Source organism: Ursus maritimus, unplaced genomic scaffold (assembly GCF_017311325.1).
Source record: "Ursus maritimus isolate PB19 unplaced genomic scaffold, ASM1731132v1 scaffold_2, whole genome shotgun sequence".
Taxonomy (NCBI): domain Eukaryota; kingdom Metazoa; phylum Chordata; class Mammalia; order Carnivora; family Ursidae; genus Ursus; species Ursus maritimus.
This window is the reverse complement of record NW_024424452.1, coordinates 12910231-12932335: the sequence shown is the minus strand read 5'-3', so window position 1 is coordinate 12932335 and position 22105 is coordinate 12910231. Positions and strand designations below refer to the sequence as shown.

Sequence of the window (22105 nt, the reverse complement as noted above, 5' to 3'; positions counted from 1 at the left end):
AAGAAGGTCTGATTTTTTTTTTTTTTTTTTTTGCGGCTCCAGATAAAAAATCATCAAAGGAGATAAATACCCAGAATCTGTAACAGCCAGCTCGCATCTATCAGATCCCACAAAGAAGAGACATTACGAAAAGAGCAGTGAGGAAAACTTAGCAGCACTGATATTTTGTAGGCTACAGCTTGGATGAAGAAGAGGAAGTCACACGTATGGCAGTGGGTAGTACTCACCAGCATGGTGCTAAGAGAAACAATGACGTATTAGATGGCAGAACCCCCACAGCGTTGAATAATGGACAAGTGTACTAAACGCACAAAGATGAACTTCAACAGAGGTTAAAATAGATGCATGTGTGTCTGTGTGTGTGTGTTATTCTGCATATGGAAAAGGCAGAGTTGTTAGTTAACTGTAATCAAAAGAACAGTGAGGTGTAGGTGGTAAGAAAATTGATGGGATCTTCAGCTATGCCAATAAAGGACAGTTTTGAGAATACACAAGGTCATAGTCCTTCGCTGTCAGCCTACCCTAACAATGCTTAGTTTTCTGAGTTCAGTTTCAGACTGGCAGTCAGACAAGGTGATATTTGAGGTCCCTTCTGACTCAGAGGTTCTATTAACTCTAAACCTATACAGGTGAAGTCAAAATAATAGATTCATTTTAATTACCAAATTGAAAGCTGGCAATTTAGCAACAGATGAAAATAACTTGTGACTATATTATGCCTCTTTACAAATGCCCCTTTAGACTTCCATTTGGTCATGATGCTTAGCTGTTTAATATTTGATTAGAAGAACATATTGGCTTCTCTAGTTTCTCTTGCTTCCCAGAATGTTCTAGTATTAATGCTTTTGTTCAGAGAAATCAGGTTTTCATATCACATTGCTAGTTCTATTCCAAAGTTATTTTTAACATGTATTTCAAATAAACTATGAAGGAACCAAATTTCTTGTGTCCTTTGGGTTTAGGTTTGAGATACCAACTTCCCATGACTTTCTCTGCACAGGATACAGCCCTCCCTTCCCATGGCAAAGTCAGGCCTATTTCCCACAAAGGTAGGGAAAAGTAGGTTACCGATAGGATCCTCTTGCAAAAGGTAAAATGTGAATGTTCTCTTTGAGGGACTAAAATGGAAACAGAATTCATGGGAGTAAAAAAGAGACATGTGGCACACAGTCGGATTCAGTGAGTTCTTGGTGGTTCTCTGTAATGCTACCTGCATGATTCAGTTTCTCCTCAATTTCCTTCTGTGGCAGACCAGCTGTACACATAGTCATTTGTTGGTTTGGGCAAGATTTTATGAGATGTGATGAACATATGAAATATTAGGAGTACACCAGGAACCACAGCTGTTATGCCTTGCTGCATTTTTAATGGCTCCTTAAAATCAGAGGCCACTACACACAGCAGCACATTTAGACAGGAAACACTGCAATTATCTGGCTTCACCACTCCATTGCAGATCTGCTAGTACATTACAGTTTATAAGCCCTAATAGACAGTCATCACCTTTGGCAATGCTTCTACTTGAGAATAGCCACAATTGGGATTTATTACAAGAGAGCTGTCAATGGAGACTAATAGGCTTTGTTTTCTTGCTTTTTTTTTTTTTTCATTTTGTTTTTGTTTCCATCCTGCAAACCAGATACCAAAGATTTCAGAGCAGAAATTAAGTGTAGTCTAAGGCATGTCCCTTTAAACATGACTGTTAGTGAAGCTAATTACTACAGGAAAATTGGAGATCATTCATTAGCCTAGTAAGCAAATTAAGGTTTGTTAACAGTGATTTATAATGCCAAGCCTTGGATAACTGTGCTGGTCTTTTCACATATATGTGTATGGGACCTGACAGTTTATTAACTGTGCGATATCTAAACAGCTTGTCACCAGGGTGCTTTTGTTAAAACGACATTGTATTTTAAATGGATAAACATTTTTACACAAGCAAAATGCATTTTAAATGTTTGGCTTCTGAAGTCAAGTATCGGGAGATAAGTGAAGTGTCTCAAACTATCTCAGCTTCCAATAACTCTTGTTTACTGCTGGAGCTGACTATAGGAAAATGTGACACTTGGAGTTAAAACAGCACTTTTCCTCTTTAACAAGCCCCAGTTGTGTTTTTTAACCTCTTTTCAAATGATACTCTTGGTGTTTCACAAAGCTGTAAGTTTCTTATGCAATGGATTGGGAGGCATCTAATTTACAATTTCAGGAAAAAAATATTTTTTTTAAAGCAGTTAAGCAAAGGAATGAGTCCTTTGATCTGAGATTCTGATTGATAGTCCATAAAACTCCAAGGCAGTTAAATCTATCAAAAATGAAGGCTGTGTGGGTAGTCAGAGTAAACCTTTGTATTTCACACTGCCCACAGCTCATTTTATATAATATAGCTCATACCCACTAATTCAACATTTCTATAACCTGGAAATCTCCAATAAGAATAGGATGACTTCTTTGAAGCCAGTGTCAGAAAAAGAAAAAAAAAAAAAAAGAGGAAGGGAAGAAGGGAGGAAGGGAGGGAGGTCTAGGGAGAGGGAGTGGGAGGGAGGGGGAGAGAGAGAGAGAGAGAGAGAGAGAGAGAGAGAGACTTTCTGAATTCCATGAGTGGCCTGTCCATTCCCTCCAGGATTTTCAATGCACACTGCTAAAAAGTCTTTCCTGAATCCTCTCTGTGACCAATAGGATGCACTAGCTATGGAAGAGAACGAGACTACAGCCTCAATATTTCTATACGCTAAACCCTAACTGAATAACAGAAAAACAAAACATTATTCATTATTATTAATTTCAAAGAAAGGCAGACTTGGTCACTCAATCGAAATGTGGATCTCTTTCATTGCTGACACTGAAGAGCAGTGTTCATTAAGCACTAAGGGGACCATGGCCTTGCATTCCTACGGTTCAAAGGAGAGCTAAGAGAGGCAGCAAAACTGATTGAAAGCACTGGTCCCACATGGCAAACATTTAGGTGTAAAGGAGGTAGAATCAAGGATCTTGGGATATTAGAACCAAAGGCCCTTTAAGTAATTATCTAGTCCAGTGGCTTGTAAAATCTCTTTTTTCCCCCAAAAATGATTTATTTTCTCCGAATCTGAGGGGCGAAGGAAGGGTGCTGAGAGAACAGGGAGGCTATTTCCCTCCATCCAGCAGGAACACCTAGATTTTCATCTTATCTCCTCAATTAGAGTTTGCAACAGCCAACAACAAAGATTCCTGTAGACAGCAGATGTTTAAAAATACCTAGCCTATCTCTTCACAGAGATGCTGAGAAGACAAGAGTGCGAAAGGGTTGGTGGCAACTGGAGACACCAATGGATCCTTTCTCATCTGATTATCCTGTTCACCAAATTTCACAATTCCTTTGTACTGCATGAAAAAGTCGAAACTAAAAATGTGGACACAGAAGACAATTTCCTCAGGGTGAGCTGGAAGAGCCACCTCAGTGTGGAGATCCTACAAATGATTAAATGTCTGCTCACCAGAATTTAACTTGTACTTTTCATATAGTCTGAGTATGTTGCTCATGGCTCACTGATCCTGTTCCCAGAATTAAGAGTACTCACACCCAATCAAAAACAGAAAAAAATAAATGAATAAATAAATAAATACATGGAAAGTACAACTGTATTTTTAGTCTAAGGCCCCTGAAATTAGAGTTTATTGGTGACTATGCAGAGAAGTCACTCAGAACACAGATACTTAGTCCGGGTACAAACCAACCCTCCAAGATAACTAAGATTAATTTTGTGGTTCCTAACCTTAAATAAAACACCCACTGTGGAGATTTGGGTTTTGTTACTTTCTCAATTATAATTCAGGGTGGTATTTAAATGTTACAACTCAAAAACATGGGACCTTTTTACCATTAGGAAGAGCAGTTGACTTCATTTACCCTAATGTTTCTGCACAATAAATAGGTAGCTTCCAAATCATCAGTCATGTCCCAGCTTTTGAGTGATGGATTCCAATATTTTATTCCATTATTATAAACAAATCATTCATAAAAATGTTTGTATATTAAATATTACATAAATGTTTTAGTGGTGTGCTCACTTGGGAGATGGAGTACCTCTGAGGCCAATGTTTGAAATCTACTTTGGTGACTTACTGGGTAATTCCTAGAGGTCACTCAAGAAAATTTTATGTACAACCACACCTCAAAGATATCTTTTGAAAAGCATAAGGCTGAGTTTTAAGGACACAGTGAAATGCTCACAAAGTACTACTTTTTTACATATCTTAACATAAATTTCAATTTGCATGGCAATGCTTTGTTCCTTCCCATTACTCTGGACAGCTCTTTGAACTACCATTGAAGATATATACAACTTAAACTTCTAACTACCTACTCTAACTTCCAAACTCATTAGCTTCCTAAAATCAAATCTCTCCTTCCTGGGATTCCTATTCCGAGTAAAAGAAGCATCACTGTCATTGATCCTGTGATTCAACATCTTTCTCATTTTTAACAGATCACTAATGTCAAGTCTGGATCTACCTATAAATCCTCTCCTCCCACTCTCCCAACTCCTTCCCTGGCTTTGCTCCACACTCCCTGTTATTAACCTACGTGGCCAAGTCCAACCTCTCGCCAGAAACATGATACATACAGTCAAAGCAATCCCACACAATGATGCCATTTCTCTGCGGGCTTACCTTTGCTGCCGCAAACTTTGTTCCACCTTTTCCTTATCTGTTGAAAATCTAAACATCCATCAAGTTCTGCACAATTTCACCCTCCTACAATTAACTGACCCTTATAAATACTCCCAAGTGCTCTACTCACTCTTCTCATAGGACTGATAAGTTTGCCGTGTATCAAACTCAACTGTGTATGACTTGAGGGCCAAGCTTACATCTTATTTACCTTAAGAATGGAGAACAGATGTTTAATATATATTGACAATTAAAATGCACTGAACTCTCCATCTGGTGAGCTGTTTTCTAACTCAATCTTTACCAATGAGTCCAAATGCCCCAGTAACAACTGGAGATCTCTGATGGAATTCAGATTTTTAAGAAATTTCCATTATAATGGAAACTCGTCAGTAATTAAGTAATGGCCAATAATTCATTTACCCAGGTAATAATTAATAAATACAAATATTAGAGTCTTATTTGAGAGACATGTTAAAATACTCAGCATCACTTATCTTTAAACATTTGACAGGTTTTGATTAAATACCTGAATTACAAAATTCTCTCCCAGCATCACCAGCAAGTACTGGCAGGTGGGGAGGAAGATGACTTTGGATGGGGTTGCTGTGAAGGCCAGGCTGATGTAGTTGCATTTCTAAAGTTAAAACCCAGAGAAACATTATAAAGTTAAAGAATGTTAGGTTCTCAGTAGAGCTGAAATCTGCTTATTTAAATGCAATGTGTCAAAAATATTTAAAAGGCATCACAGAGGAAGGAAAGGACCTGGGTTTAAGACTAAATCCTTGAAAGGACAGGCTTGTTCACAACTGTAATCCATCACCTAGAACAATGTCTGATGGAGAAGGTGCTTAGTACTTAGGAAAAGACAAAAAGTCGGAAATGTCTGTTAAAAGAAAAGCCCAGTCTTTAAAACACCCACATTATTCAAAGAAAAACAGGAGGTATTTCAAGGGTCTATAGTCAAAAACTTAGAACAGGGCAAAGAATTTAATCCCTTTCTGACCTTAAAGCTCTGATGGAAAGCCGCAGGTCAGTATTTTGCACCCCACTGCCTGTTACGAACACTATCAACACACCTTCTTAAGTAATTTGAGTGCACAGGAAAGCAGTGATCGCACACATCGCACTTTAAGAAGTGTACCACTCCACAATTCCCCTCTACCATGTGACGTGGTCGTTGTAATCATTGCGTAGAAGTGGGTTCGTTTCCTTGATAATCTTAAAGTATGTATATTTAGCTAAATGTGATGCAATTGAGGAGAATTAAAGTTATTAGTTGGGAACCATTACAGTAAATCTCTGGATCACCGGAGTTTACAAAAGCAGGATCCAAGCTATTTGACACTATTGGCCAAAGACACTTAGATTCCAACTTGGCAGAAGGCTGAAAATTATCCAGAGAAGTAGGCAGGACACCTTAGCAGAATGAAGGAAAGCTTTCTTCATACCAGGGATCAATTTCAGCCTGACAAGTCAGTGACCCCTATACCAACAGGAGCTACCAACTACACATATGAGCTCAAGTGCTTGTAAGGACTGAGTCCCAAACCTTCCTGTGATGACACATCAGACCACTGGCAACCAGGAGATGTTTTCCCTGGTCTTGTCACTCTCCTGGCTTCAGGTACTTCATTCAGGTACGCTACGGCATCCCCTTTTCTTTTGGGGGTCAGGGAGAAGCAAAGACGTGACACAACCTCATAACACCTGAATGTTTTGAACACATCTTTCTTACTGTTCCAGCCCAACCTCAAGAGCTGTCAGCAGTCTTTAAATGCCTCAAGTCTGAGGGAGAAAATAAGCAAAGAACTTTAAGGGACAAATTAAACAACTGTAATACACAGACAGCCTACAAGAGTTCATTCTAACATCATGGTGATCACAGAGGATCAGAGAAAGTGAATTCCATATTTGTTTTTTATTCACATAAGGAGTCAAGTGGTATACAGCTGATAGAACCCACAATCATAGGCTCCTCGGAAAGCTGCGAGAATGTTCCTGACCTACAGCTACAAATCCCAAAATTTACTTCTTGCATCACTAATCTCTGGCGGTGATCCCCTACCTACCACAACATTACATAGCCACTTAATGAGACCAAGTTTTGGCCATCACACACTATAATGGGAATAATTTGCTATTAATGAGAGCTGTTCTGTGTGCATTAAACACCTTGTCTCATTTAGAATTCACAACTCTATTAGGTGGGTGCAGATTTACATACATTAAATAACCTGCCCAAGGTCACATAACTAGGCTTCAGATCAGTCTGTCTCTAAGTTCTCAATTACCCACTATGCACAATAACATTTCAAATACACGTATAAGAAGAGAATATAGCCCAAAACATTTAAATTAAAATGAAAACGTGTTCACTGCATTAACGTTTAAAAAAAAGAAAAACCCTACACACTCCAACAAGTTTTGGTACTCTTGCCAAAAAAAAAAAAAAAAAATTTAAAAAAGCAAATAGATTCCAACTAGTCTATACTTTCATTTATATTTAGAATATGAGCTGGGCATGAGTATGTAATGAATATATATGTGTGTGTCTCTCTGTGTGTATAACACCCACATTATTCAAAAGCTCCCAAAAATGTGAAAAGTTTGTTCCAATCCTTCTTTATTTTGTCTACTTTAAGAATCCTTTGCAATATGCTTATGTAAATACTGATTTTAGCTGCTGTTCTCATTTCTCAAATCTTCAGCTTATAAATGAATTGGAAAAGTAACAGACCTAAGCAGACATCTTTGGAACACAAAACCAAAGAGACATAAACAAATACAACTAAATCAAAAACAAAGGATTCTTCTTTAAATTCTCTAACATCACTACTGATAAATGGAAAGAACTGAAAGAAAGTAGAATGTACTGGCTGTGGACAGGGGTGTACACAGGCATACGTGAGTGAGTGTGTGTGTGTGTGTGTGTGTACTTGGGTGGGTGTCTATTTTATTAGCACACAAATGATCAGCATTTTACCCTAGTTCACTAAAAGCTCTTTAAGAGCATAAACTCTAAATGAAAGGAAATGGTGACGTTAGACTAACGTTGGGGCAAGGGAGAGTATTTAAGAAAACAGTTCCAGGTCGTTAAACCCAATAGGGCGAGTGCCTTCAGTTTTCCTACACCAGAGTTCACACTATGGTTCAACTGCATTAATAACGCAGTAACTCTGCAGGTGAAGTGCCTCCATCCACACTTCAGAGAGATGCTGAAAAGAAGTAAGGATAGAGTCCATGTATCACCATTCCACTTACCTGATGCTGAGCCTTCATTACGGACATAAGTAAAGCTAATATGACATCACAGATCATAAAGCAAAGTACAAAGACCATGTTGACACAACACTCTTATAAGTTGTGAATATACCATTTCCACTTAGAAGCATGAAACTCACCAATGCTGATGTTAGTAGCTGAAATCAAGTGTTACATGTGATACTGTTGGCATGAAAATTGAAACATAAGACACTTTTTGATGAGAACTTGGCAAAAATATCAATAGATTTTGCACTTTGGTAACAGAAAAAACCCATTATTGGAAACACACTCTCAGTAGAGCATTTTTGTCATAGTTCAGAGCTGACCATGCATATGGTACATATCTTTTCCGTGTAAGCTAATATTACTACTGATTTTTTTTTTATGTAAGCAAAGTAACGCTAAGAGCAATTTTACCAAAGGACAAACTTTTATACTCCTCCAACACTGTGTGAATATAAAAATCATTTTAGATTAGTAACTGCAGACTCTTTCCTCATAAGAATGTATTATTAAAGAATAAAAAAGAAACACTCCTGGAATTAGAAAAATTAGTGGCAAAAAGCATAATAAAATTTTTGATGTTTCTACAGATGACTTTCTTCTTTCAGGGTTATCATATTGGCAATAAAAAAAAAATACTAGAATGTTCAGTCTCGAAGTGATCAAGGGCTAAGTTAGTGGTTTGGGCCTTGTTCTACTGAAGAAAGCCAAGAAGGATAATTTAGCTTTTGGACAGAGAACAGACACTGGCAGTCTCCAGATTTTACTTCCAGCATCTCAACCCACATCCAGCCTGGTGTGAAGACATGGCAGATGGACTACTTCTGTTATTTCGACTGCTTCAGCATCCTGCGTGTTTCTGTAAGCATGAATATTCAGCCACAATAAGCAGCAAGGATGAGCGTGCTGACTGTATTAAGCAGGTACCGAAAAATCTTTATCCTCATCCTTTTCCTCCTCATTATCATAGATTAAGATAAAAAAAAAATCAACATTTAGAATATGCTACTTCTGCCAAGCTTGGAAAAGACTTATCATTCAACGAAATGATGCTGGTTTTCATATATTTAATGTAAATGTATGAAGAGAAATGTGTGGGCAGAAGAAAACCAGCGTAATTAGCATTTTAGAGGAAAGAAATTTAAAGGCAACTAAACTGAATCAGTAATTATTTTCCACTTTGTTTTATTTTCATGATTTCATTATTTTCTCAGAAAATGCTGAGCAGGCATTAGCGTATCAGTGTTCATCACTCAGAACACAGATCAGATTCCTTTAAATACCACATTGAACCTCCACACGGGCATGTTTTCCTGTTGTGTAAATAATGCCTATTTGTAACTCTCTTTCATTTAGATCTTGAAAAAGATTATTGAATCTAGAAAGGGTGATTTTGCTATAAACAAAAGAAATGAAGTGACAATTTCTCTATGAGAAAATTATCTATGAGATAATCCCTGAGGTATGACACCATCCCCACGCCTCTCGAAGGACAAAGAAATGTCTAGAAATAAAAATAATACACTTGTATTTGCTAAAACAAGGAGTTCCATGATTGTTTCAAGGAAATCTAAAGGCCATGTACCCAGACTGTAAGGGAAAACATCCATTAAAACACCACCTCTCAACAAAAGTTTGTTTTTTTTTTTTTTAAGGCAATTCACTGTATATGTAGAAAGTTCTTTAAGGGATCTTAAAAGTGAATAAGACCTCAATACATAATCTGAATTCCATCCTTCACATGACACTTGTCACTAAAAAAACAATTATGTAGGAAAGGTGGCGTGAGCCAGTCAGGTTTCCTTTGCGGCTGCCAGGGAAGGAGGAAGTACCCTAGGAATGACACCTACATCTCAGACTGACCTAGGGCCCAATTGCTTAAAAATAAAATAATCCTAATGAAAGGATGGGCATCAGTCTGCTCTTTAGGACTGGCAGGGGATTTCTCAGATTTTTTTTCACATCCTAATGAGCGAACATTCTAGAAGTAAATCAAGGCCAACGCAAGGCATACATGTGGAAGTTGAGATAAACTTACGAAGTAGCCTGTTCCCAAGCTGGAAGGAGCTGAACTCTGCAATAAAGCATAAAGACAAAGTGGAAAATCAGCAATGGTTTTTAACACGTTCCAATCCACACGGCTCATTACCAGCCCTTTGCGAGTTTTTCATCGCTACATCACATCACTAGCGTATGCTGCCCCTTGTCATCTGCTACTGATACAAACACCGTGTTGGCTTAATTTTCCCCTTTACATCTCTCAACAACTCAGAGATGCTAACGTGCTATTTACTGAATTCCAAGCTTCTGCGGTGGACGTAATTGCCAATTTATTTGACAGGCAGCTGGGTAATGAATTAATGATGGCATTTCGCCCTGCACTGAGACTAAACAGACACGCATCAGCCTGCCTCCCTGACTTGCTGACATTCAATGCCCTGGTCTCAAGCTACTCAGTTTTGTGGCCGCAAAGGGGCAGGCAAGAGGAAAAAGCCCAGACTGACTTGAAAATAAAAGCCCAGTGGGTTTGGATGACTTTTCCAGTGTATGACCTACTTGCCAGTTTATTCCCTAAAGGCACCAGTTAGTACACACAGAGTGCTTTTCAAAAATGAGACATTTTGTAAACATAATTAGTAGAATAAAATGCAAAGAATGTGTGGGTAAAGGGAAGCAGTGAAAAGCACCATTTTTCCGAAGGTTTTAGTCACAAGAATTATCAATTTAGGCTTCCACAGTTCTGACACTCAGAAAACTAAAAAAATAAATAAATAAAAAATGATTCTGAAAGGTTTGCACTTCTTTAGGCAAAGAGGCCAAAAAGAGAACTCGGTTTTTGTTTTATACTTATCTATGATCCATGCTTGTTTGCATTTCTGTCTCTTCTTTTCTCAAAACCTCTCATTACAAATTTTTTAAATTTTCGTCTGTTCATGAACAAGAAAGGCCCCAAATAAGCTTGAAACAAAAAGATTGCTAGTGCGGGGGTGGTCTCTTGGTCTCAGCTTGGTGTCCTTGCACCAGCAAGGCCTTCTCCCTGACTAGCCTGGGTCAGGTGCTTCACCTTCCCCGGGCTGGGCTGACTTCTACCCCCAAGGAGCGTTACTCAGTTCACCTCTAGCTCTTCCACCCAAATGTCCTTTCCCTGCTTTGCACACTACAGATAGCAGGGACCATACAGTTAAGTCATCACTGCTTGCTCAGTGCTCAGCACGATGCTTTGCACACAGGATGCATGTAACAAGTATTTGTTCAATTAATGTATAAATATATGAGACACTGGATTGCATGGGGCGGGGGAGATTAGGTGAATTTAGCATCTCCAAAAATACAGTAGATGTGAATCTTCTTGATTTTAAACTGTTTCCTGAGAAGGAAATACAGTGCTGTAAGTATCAACAGCATCCACATCAAAGAAGAATAGAATGCTCTGGGGCATTCCTAAATGCACTTCCCAAAGCACAACTTCCTTCACCTAGGTGTTTCAGACAGGCTCAGGGGAATAAAGGACAACAGATGTGTGATCTTGCACACTGGACTTGGTTTAAAAAAATCTTGCTGCATTCTTGATCCCATAAATGGTATGTAGGGAGATCCACAGTAGCCATGGAGACAGCTTCTCATTGCAGTGATTAGCCATGTGACAGCATCACCTGTTTTCGATACCCATAGCCCTCCATGGAACAGAGGAAGGCAAAAGCCAACTTAGGTCTCCACCACCCTGGAGTCATGCCCCTGGGAGGTAAACTCATTTTAGGATGAATTACTCAGAAAGAACATGGGACTTGTTTCTTTCAGGTTTTTTATTCCCCCCTCCTTCCTGCAAATGTATTTTATCCAGAAGCAGAAGTACCCCTCCAAGCCCACCTCCCCACCCCCACATACATATCATCTTATTGTATACCAAAGAAAATTACATCCTTCAGGTCTCGGAAAGCATTGTTATACTCATTTTGCATATATATTGTACATTACTCAGGGAGCTGGGTGGAGAAGAGGGCTTTGTTGTGCATATTTGTTCTGGCTATTGTTTATGCAGGTCTGACTGAATGAGGGAACAGTGGGTATCATTTCAATTTCTGATGTCAACATCAAATTACTTATTTAATTTCATGCCTGGCGAAGCATTGTATAGCTACACGCAGAATCATTTCACTTCATTTGTTATGCTGTGTTTTCGTGGCGATTGGCTTGCCTTCCAACTGACAGCTTTAATTACGACATGAATTTGATTGCACTGCCGAGGAATTAACATAATGCAACAAAGCATTTAAGCACCCTGCCTTATAACACCCCCCCCCACGCACACACACAAACACAGACAGACACATGAAAGAACACAGACACTATATCCTCACGTACATTAGAGGTCCATTAGCGTTTCAGTACCTGCTAGAAAGCATAGAGAACCTTATGGTCGGAGGCTACCCACATTTGTCAACCCACTGTACTCGCTTCTTTTTCTAAAGAGGAAAAAGTTGGGGGCATTAAGCTGTGATTTCTGGACCTGGCAAAAAAACTCTGTAAAGAAATCCTCCTAATCTACTTTGCCAAACATCCATAGCATTGACATTTCTTCCCTTCTTATTCTCTTCGCTACCATATTTTTCTTGGCTAATTGCCAGCTCCCTTCAATCACCACTGGAAAATCTGAACAGAAATCACATCTCTGAAAGAGGTACCACCTCATCCATTTCTTCAACCTCAAGGGTGTGACTATGGCCTTGTATTCACTGGGACACTATGCCTGGTCACCAACAAGACTTCCACTATCAGGTACAGATAACAGAAGTTCTGAGACTAGCCACAGGACAGGAGTCAGGGTTTCACTGATAGCCCCTGACACACATCACATCCCTTAGACCTTGCTAGCCAGAAGGCCCAGAAGAGTCTCGATCATAAATGCCTAATCTAAGTTTGTCTCTAATACAGATGCAAATATTTGATAGCATTAATCTTTCTTCCAAGTCAGAAATTCTTTGAATACCGGAAGCCATGGGCAAAAACAGATTATGCTACATAAATGGAATAAATGTCTAGAAACAGCTTTTCTATTGTTTGAAAGGTGTTACGTTAGCTATTAAATTACAGATGTGGATTTAGAGATTGGCACCAATATCTCACATGGGAAAGAGACAGACACCAAGAAGTAAAAAGGCCTGGGAAGAAGTGGTGATGCCCTGACCATTGAACCATTTGATGGAATCAAGTTCATTTCAACTTTCTGCGTTGCCCCCAGTCAATATCTAATGAGGAGGGGTCCTCCTGGTTTCTTTCTTTTCTTTCTTTCTTTTTTTTTTTTCCTATAGAAAGAAGGCAGACTCTGTCCAAACTATATAGCAGAAATTGCCATAGAATCTAGAAAAGATGAGGAGTTAAAATGAGGCTTGAAAAACTAGAGATGTTTTAAAAAGAATGCAACAAATAAAAGTGTCCTTGGATTCAAAAGCGTTTGAAATAATACTTACACCCATATTTAGGCAAATACTTCTGTTGAATAATGAAAAAGGCTTTATTCTTATTTTTTCAAATGGCAGAGATGCCAATTCACTCATATTTTCAATGCACGAGGTAGAAACGAGAGGTAGAGAGAAAACAGAGCAAGAGAAAGTGCTTAGCAGTAAGAAGACAAGGATAGGAGGAAAAGCCAGCCTGCTGGCTATCTGATATGCGATTTCGGGGCTCATTATAAGCCATCTATCTCCTGTTTCACATGGTCTTTTCATTCTGCTGGGTTCTCTCTCTCTCTCTTTTTTTTTTTTAGGTTTGACCACTGCTCCAGCAATCTCTGCAAATTACCCACCTCGATCTCATTATGTTGCAAAGGAGGGCTTTCTTACAAACACTCTGCCTCAATCACCAAGCTACATGGGCTGCAGGAATAGTAATGGGATGCATGGTTGAAAGACATTTTCCAGGAGATAGAACATTGCTGCTGACATTCAAGTGTGCAAGTGGATATTCATTAAACGCTCATTCTACTCTTCCTCACTGCTCCCTACCTGACTTTCTTTCCATCTCTGTCACTAAGCTATCATTGAAGCTACTCATTAAACTCATGAAGTTAACATTTCTGTTTTAACAGCTTACCTACAACAAGGGATTTCAAAATTGATTATCCATCTAAAATAGATGTGCTCCCTCCATTAGACATCTACACACAGAGGCCATGGCTACTATTACAGCTCTCTGAGTATGGGATGGATACTGTACTCCAACCCCAAGAGGAGGATACATGCTCTGACCCTAGGGCTAATTTATTTTTTTTTTATTTATTTATTTTTAAGATTTTATTTATTTATTCGACAGAGATAGAGACAGCCAGCGAGACAGGGAACACAGCAGGGGAGTGGGAGAGGAAGAAGCAGGCTCCTAGCAGAGGAGCCTGATGTGGGACTCGATCCCATAACGCCGGGATCACGCCCTGAGCCGAAGGCAGACGCTTAACCGCTGTGCCACCCAGGCGCCCCCCTAGGGCTAATTTAAATAGAATATTTAAAAATTCTTCCACAACACCAATTGTGTCTGACATCCTTGCCTACCCACCTTCCTGTTAGGCTTTTCTCTCTTGGGAGTAAAAAGCACAGATCATGCCAAGAATCACATGGCCAAGTACGCTTCTAGTAAAGGTCACAAAGCAAGCTCATTCATGCATTTTCTGTAGCATTTTAAAAAACAATGACAAGTTTAAAAACTTGAAATCTTAATCCTAGGAAATGTGCCTTGGAGATAGGATTACTAATAGCTAGTGAAGACACAAAATATATTTGAGTGGGAATTACTACTGGGGGGGTTCAAGTAAAAACAGGCCAACAATCAAAAACCGAAATACCATATGATCAATTCCACTACCCTTATTTACCCGAAGAAAATGAAAACACTAATTTGAAGATATATGTGTGTGTGTGTGTGTGTGTGTGTGTGTGTGTGTGTGTATACACCCCCGTGTTCACTGCAGCATTATTTATAACAGCCAAGATATGGGAGCAACCCAAGCCCATCCACAGATGACTGGATAAAGAAAATGTGGTATATTTTAATGGAATATTATTCAGCCATAAAAAAGAACTAAATTTTGCCATTTGTGACAACATGGATAAACCTAAAAGTATTATGTTAAATGAAATTAGTCCGAGAAAGACAAATACCATATGATTTCATTTAGGTGGAATCTTAAACAAAAAAAAAAAAAAAAAAAAAAAAAAAAAAAAAAAAAAAGAACGAACGAACGAACAAGAAAACAGATTCTTAAATATGGAGAATAAACTGGTGGTTGTCAGAGGAACGGTGGGTGGGGGCAGAACAGATAGAGGGGATGGAGATGTAAAACCTTCCAGTTATTAAATAAGTAAGTCGTGGAGATGAAAAGTACAGCATGGGGAATAGAGTCAATAATACTGTAATAATGTTGTATGGTGACAGATGGTGACACTACTACGGTAAGGACTGCATGATGTACAGAATCATGAAATCAATATGTTGTGCCTCAGAAAACAATATAACACTGTACATTAACTATACTTCAAAAAAATTCTACAGGTTAAAAAAAGAAACAGACAATAAATAATAAAATTAGCTTTTCAACTGAGAATGTTTATAATCTCATACCACAAAAGTTAAAAGAAAATAGTGGAAATTGTAGGGAATATGAAGGTGATATTTAGGGAAAGGATTTGCTTTTCTTTTTTGTCATCATTCTTGTTAGTGATTGTTTTTGGTGTTTAATAAGTTGTAGATGTGATTAAAAAAAAAAAAAAAAGAGGGGGCAACAGCATGAAGAAAGCATCGGGTATGGAAATGGACCCTTCCAACTTCAATTTTCAACCCTCTGTTCCAACCCATTTCACGTGGTCACCGGCTTTCATCTATACTCAGTCCCTTCTGGCGTCTTTCCCTCACTGCATTCTTGCTCTTACCTTTATCTGTTGTTTAATATAAAGGGCAAATAAACATTTTAAAAATAATAACAACATTCTTTTTAACACCTTCCAGTGGCTTTAAAAAGAACATAAAGTGGGTTAAATAGCGTAATAGTGTCTCCCAAAATTCATATCCACCCGGAACCTCAGAATATGACTGTAAGAGTTAACTTCACGTGCCAACTCGACTAGGCCCCTGGGTACCCAAATATTCGGTCAAACATTATTCTGGGCATTACTGCAAGGGTGTTTTTGTAGGAGTTTAACATTTAAATTGACAGACCCTGTAAAGCATACTGCCCTCCCTAATGTGGCCAAGCTTCATCCAAACAGAACAAGAACAGAAGGAAAGAATGAATATCCTCAGTGTAAGAAGAATTCTTCTGTCTGACTGCATGCGGGTTGGGATGATTTTTTTTTTTCTTCTTGCTTTCAGGCTTCAACTGAAACGTGGATTCTTCCTGGGTCTCAAGCCATCCAGCCTTTGGACTGGGACTGTACCATCAGTTCTCTTGCTGATCAGGCCTTTGGACTCAGACTGGAACTAAACACTGACTCTCCTGGGTTTCCAGCTTGCTGACTACAGATCTTGAGACCCATCAGCGTCCACAATTGTATGTGACTATACACACTGTTGGTTCTGTTTCTCTTGAGAACCATGACTGATAGGACGGGCTTATCTGATACATGTGCTGCAGAAGCGAGCACTACCATGACCTTAAGGAAAGAGGGTCTTTGCAGATGTGATTAAGGTGAGGTCCTACTAAATTAAGGTGGTTCCTAAATCCAATGACTACTGTACTTCAAGAAGAGAGGACCACACAAAGCGACCACTGAGCAGAAGACCGGGTGAAGACAGAGGCAGATACTGGAGTGACATAATTTAAGGCAAGGAAGGCCAGATGCCACCAGAAGCTAGGTGAGGAATGGAAGGATTCTTCCTAGAGCTTTCAGAGGGATCATGGCCCTGTTCACACCCTTAATGCTGGAATTATAGCCTCAAAACCTAAGAGGTAATAAATTTCCACTATTTTAAGCTACCAGAAGACTACTGCCATGCCTAGCCTCCTTACCGTGCACTAGAAGGTATTATGTCATCGGCCCCTGTGCTCAGTCACTGGAGTCCAGCCGCACCGGCCTGTTTTCCTTCCCTCAAACACGACATGCTTGCTCCTGACTCAGGCTCTTGAGCTGGTTGCTCCCGATATACAGTACATTCTTCCCACAGATCCTCGCAGGGCTACCTCCTTTTCCTTATTCAGGCTTTGGTTCAAACGTCATCTGCACAGAGGCCTTATCCAATCACCCTGGCTCAAGTAGCAACACGTGCCCTTCCACCCCATCTCACTCTTCTGTTTACCCCATAAAATGTATTCTCCCAGAAACAGTTCTACTGTTTGCTCACAGGTCTGTTGTTTGCCCCCCTCAGTAGAATGGAAGCCTCATGAGGACGGAGACTTCATCTTGTTCACCAGTCACCCTCAAGGGCACAGAACTATACCAGACACATTTACGGTACCTGATAAGGATTTCTGGGCAAACTGCTGACACGTCCAGGAAAACACGTAAATATATGGCTCCGGAATAGAAAAGGGCAGAAACAAACTGTCAGAGAAAAGGAAAATCTAACACAAATTTTAAAAAGACAAGAGAAGAAACAGAACGTCAAGAGTACTTCATAGGACTGGATTAGATCAGATCTTCTTAACTACAGGGAAACTCATGGATGGTGTGGCCCGTGGCTGTTTCTTCCTTATTTAATAGCAGCAAGTCAACGTGGGACAGAGTCAAATCTCTTTAAAGGTTGGCAGGGGGGCGGGGAGAAAGGAGGCTAAGACACACACTTGCATGAATGAATGATGGTATGGTGGGACCCACAACCTGGGGAGTTCCAGGGTATCTCAAAAAGATGCAGAAAAAAATGCCTCAACTATGATATCAAATGGTGTACATGGCTTCAGAACAATCAGATTGGAGAACCGTTTAGCACAACACTTACTACAATTCAATCCCTTTTCACGAATTTCTGAAATGTTTCAATGCCTTCAAAGTCTTAAGCCCTTAAAAAAGTATTAAATCTTTTTCTCCCTTCTCATAACCAAAAACCTGACCCCAAAACCGTTCATGGAGAAATGAGCGATATCCATATACTCAGTTCAATAAAACATTAAAGAAGTTTACTTCCACAGGATGGTGGGAAGTATTTACTAGAGAAAGTGACATTGGGGGTAGCAGAAGGAAAAGAGAAAGAAAAAAAAAAAAAAGGATTCCAAAAGAAAAAACAAAGGTAGGAAGATTTGAAAGTGCATACTATTTAAGAAAAAAAAACGGTGGATCAGAGGGACTAAGCATAAGGTACAAAGATGTCCGGAAGTAGAGGGAAGGAAGGATGATGAAAGGGCAGCTTCAGACTTCCTTGCGGAGGGCTCTGCGGACAATTCTCAGGAGTGTGGACTCCGTCCAAAATACCTTAAACAAGAAAGTTGAATTGTGAGCTCGGGTTCTTGGAAAAACAACACTCTGGAAGCACTGCAGAGCACAGTGTAAAGGAAACAGAGATGGGGCAAGATGACACGGTGAGAGGCCACAGGGATCCTACGTGTGACACGCGCTGAGGCATCTAACGTATCAGCAATGTCAAGGAGAATGTAATCTACCCAAATACCTCTTCACAAATACAGCCAGTAGATAAAGGAAAGCGACTAAGTAGACAGGATAGGTGAGACAGAGGAAGGAACAGAGCTTGACTCTGACGATACCAGCTCTGGGCTCCAACACCAGGACAGGGAAGTAAGAGGGTGGACGGTTCAGGTTTGAGAAAAAGAGGCGAGGAGACATGGGATAAGAGGATTTTATCTGAGAGGAAAAGTCATGTTTGTCATGATTGAGATAAGCAGGAATTGTCAAATTGACAGTTAACAGGAATTCAAATTTAAAAGGGCAGAGAGGCTCCTAAGGGAAGTTCTAAATCTGAGGCAAGGGGCGCCTGGGTGGCACAGCGGTTAAAAGCGTCTGCCTTCGGCTCAGGGCGTGATCCTGGAGTTCCGGGATCGAGCCCCACATCAGGCTCCTCTGCTATGAGCCTGCTTCTTCCTCTCCCACTCCCCCTGCTTGTGTTCCCTCTCTCACTGGCTGTCTCTATCTCTGTCAAATAAATAAATAAAATCTTTAAAAAAAAAAAAAATAAAATAAATCTGAGGCAAAAGACAGGATAAACATTTTTGAGCACCATGGTCGTGCCAAGAACCGTGTTATGTGATTCAAATACACTGCCAGGTGATCTTTAAAGGAGACCGACAGGTAGGTGAAATTGCCCCCATTTTACCAAAAAAGAAACCAAGACTTGGAAGTTCTTTGTTCAAGGTCATGCAGATAATAAATATCTAAACTGCTTTTTAAAATTCGGTGTGTTTGTAATGAATAACCTGGATCAGTTTGTAACTTGACGATTTTATTTACCAAATTTATAAGTTTAGCCCCCAAAGTCTGACAACTTCCTCAGTTACAAAATTCTCTGTAAGTCAGAAGCAATACTGTCTCCCTTGAATAACTCATCATGAATATTTATATACTCAATTATTCCCCTTAACTTTTTCCTTAGTGAATAATCTAAACAAGTTACTATGTCTCCTTGATGTGGACAATCTGAGAGTCCTTGCAGACAATTATTTCCTTCTGGCAATACAGTTTGGGAATACGTCATTTAGAAAATCCAAGTACATTTGGTTTTGAAGCTTTACCCATGAGTCAAATCCTCCAGCTACGCTGGAATTCTTTTTTCTTACTCTTTTTGCCTGTCCAATTCAAAATAACTAAGCTGGAATAATATAATATCTTCATTAGCTGCACTTGGGAGTAAGTCTCAATTGCCAAAGCTTCTAAAAATAACAAAAGTGAGTGGAAGACTTAGGGGAATTTTTATCTCAGCTACAAAACCAGGAGTGGGCATGATGGACTAACAGGGACCAAATACATTCTCCCACCTTAAGCAACAACAACAAAAAACCAGACAGATGTGTAAGAGAAGGGATTTTTAGAAACCAGGCAATCAGTTTCTGCAAGACAGTGATCTTAGAGACAAGGGGAGCAAATGAGATGACCCTGCAAATTGCCCCAGCTTACTGACTGGGCAGAGTTTTCATGCCACAGTAGGGCGACTGGGGGTGGCCCAGATGGAACCCAGAAGTACCCCCGAGTTGAGAAGACAGAGCTGATAACTGGAGGAAGCCAAGGCAGCTGGCATTTGAGAAGCAGAAGCTGGCAGAGAAGAGAGCTTCACGGAGACAGAATCATGAAAGCTGCTAAAGGCCTCCTCTGGTCTTCACCTGAAGCCACCTCGGCACATGTGATAGAGAAAAGTACCCGAGCAAGGGGAACACCCACTGCAGACGAGCAGGTACAACAATCCCCAGAGCCCACACAAGGCAGAAAATAGTTGGTATTGCCACCAGCTGGCAAGGTTTGGAAAAAATCATGTCATGCATCAGGAACTGGGCAGAGTGTTCAGTACTGGGGAAAAAATGAGCTTTGGCCTAAAGGCTGTTCTGGTTCCACCCAGGAAAGCATAAAAGCAAACCTCAGAAAAAAGCAAACTATTTCCAAATGACATAATTGCATCCCAGAATCAAGCTCAAGAAAATTTTTAGAAACCAAAAACTATCCAGCACCCAATAAAGAAAAATTTACAATGTTCGTCATCCCCCCAAAATTGTCAAGCATGCAAAGGAGACAGACAGAACAATCCACAAGGAGGAGAAAAACCAACCAACAGAGACAGACATGGAAATGATACAAATGACATGATTAGTAGACTGAGGGCTTTAGAACAGTTAATAACAACTATTTCCCATATGTTCAAGAAAGTTATGAAAGCACACGTACGGTAAGGAGAGACATGGCAAAACCAGACAGAACAAAACCAGTAGCGCTCCTTCACTCCATCTCCCCATTCTCTGAAGGGCATTAAGGAAATTAGTAACTAATTCCCTTTAAAGGAAAAGTAGGGCCATCTTTATTTTTTAAAATACTGGGTGGGTAGGTGTTGCCCTGTATCCAAAAAAAATAATTTTGTGGCTTGACTTGTCAAAGGCTTTCATCTCAGCAAATTTTGGATTGCAATCGGCCTGAGGTAAGAATTTGCAACCTCAGAACTGCTCATGCAAAGGAAATAAGTGGCTGGAGGCTCTGGAACATCTCACTAAATGCCAACTACTTCTTTTTTTTTCCTTCTTCTCCTTTTTATTTATTTTTTGTCATTTCTCCTTTCATATTTTGATACTGTTGTTGCAAAAGGTATGAATTTTAATAATACACAACATAAACTCAAAGTATTGCATAGACTGTCTTGACATAAGATTGGCAGGATTGTTACGCCCCCCCCTTTTTTTTACATTATTCTCTTCTGGGGAGATATATATATATGATGTAATTTTCCAAAACTATTTTATCAACCTGAACAGAAACTTTCAAACCATTAATTAATTAATAACTCCCAATACCTCACATTCCCCCACTCCCATGACTGGTCCTGTAGCTCCTACTCTACTTTCTGTCTCTAGGAATTTGCATATTCTAGGCTCCTTATATAAGTGGAACCATACAATATTTGTCTTTTTTTTTTTTTAAGATTTTATTTATTTATTTGACAGAGAGAGAGAGAGACAGCCAGCAAGAGAGGGAACACAAGCAGGGGGAGTGGGAGAGGAAGAAGCAGGCTCATAGCGGAGGAGCCTGATGTGGGGCTCGATCCCAGAACGCCGGGATCACGCCCTGAGCCGAAGGCAGATGCTTAACGACTGAGCCACCCAGGCGCCCCAATATTTGTCTTTTTTGACTAGCTTCTTTCACTTAGTATAATGCTTCCAAGGTTCATCTACGTTGTAACATGTATGAGAACTTATCCTTTTTTATGACTAAATAATATTCCATTGTCCATATATGCCACTTCTTGTCTATCCATTCATCTATTGATGGACATGGTTGTTTCTACCTTTGGGTTAGTGTAAATAATGCTGCAACAAAAATTGGCGTAGAGATATCTCCCTAACTATTTTCAATTTTATTGGGTATATACCTAAAAGGAGAATTGGTGGGACACATTATAATTACATGTTTAGTTTTTTGAGACACTGCCAAGCTATTTTCCCAGTGCTGCACCATTTTCCATTCTCACCATCATGTACAAGGGTTCTAATTTCTCTATATTCCTGCCAACACTTATTCCTCTCCAATTTTTTATTATAACCATCCTGGTAGATGGAAAGGGG

The 22105-nt window shown here is 39.6% G+C and overlaps 1 protein-coding gene across 1 annotated transcript in view; it reads right to left on the bottom strand.

The window, feature by feature from the left end:
- Positions 1-22105, bottom strand: part of AUTS2 (activator of transcription and developmental regulator AUTS2) — a 1108719-nt gene that overhangs the window by 587639 nt on the left and 498975 nt on the right. Inside the window, exon 4 of the mRNA XM_040634983.1 lies at positions 9959-9994. Coding sequence (XP_040490917.1) covers positions 9959-9994 — 36 coding nt within the window. The remainder of the gene's footprint in view (positions 1-9958; positions 9995-22105) is intronic.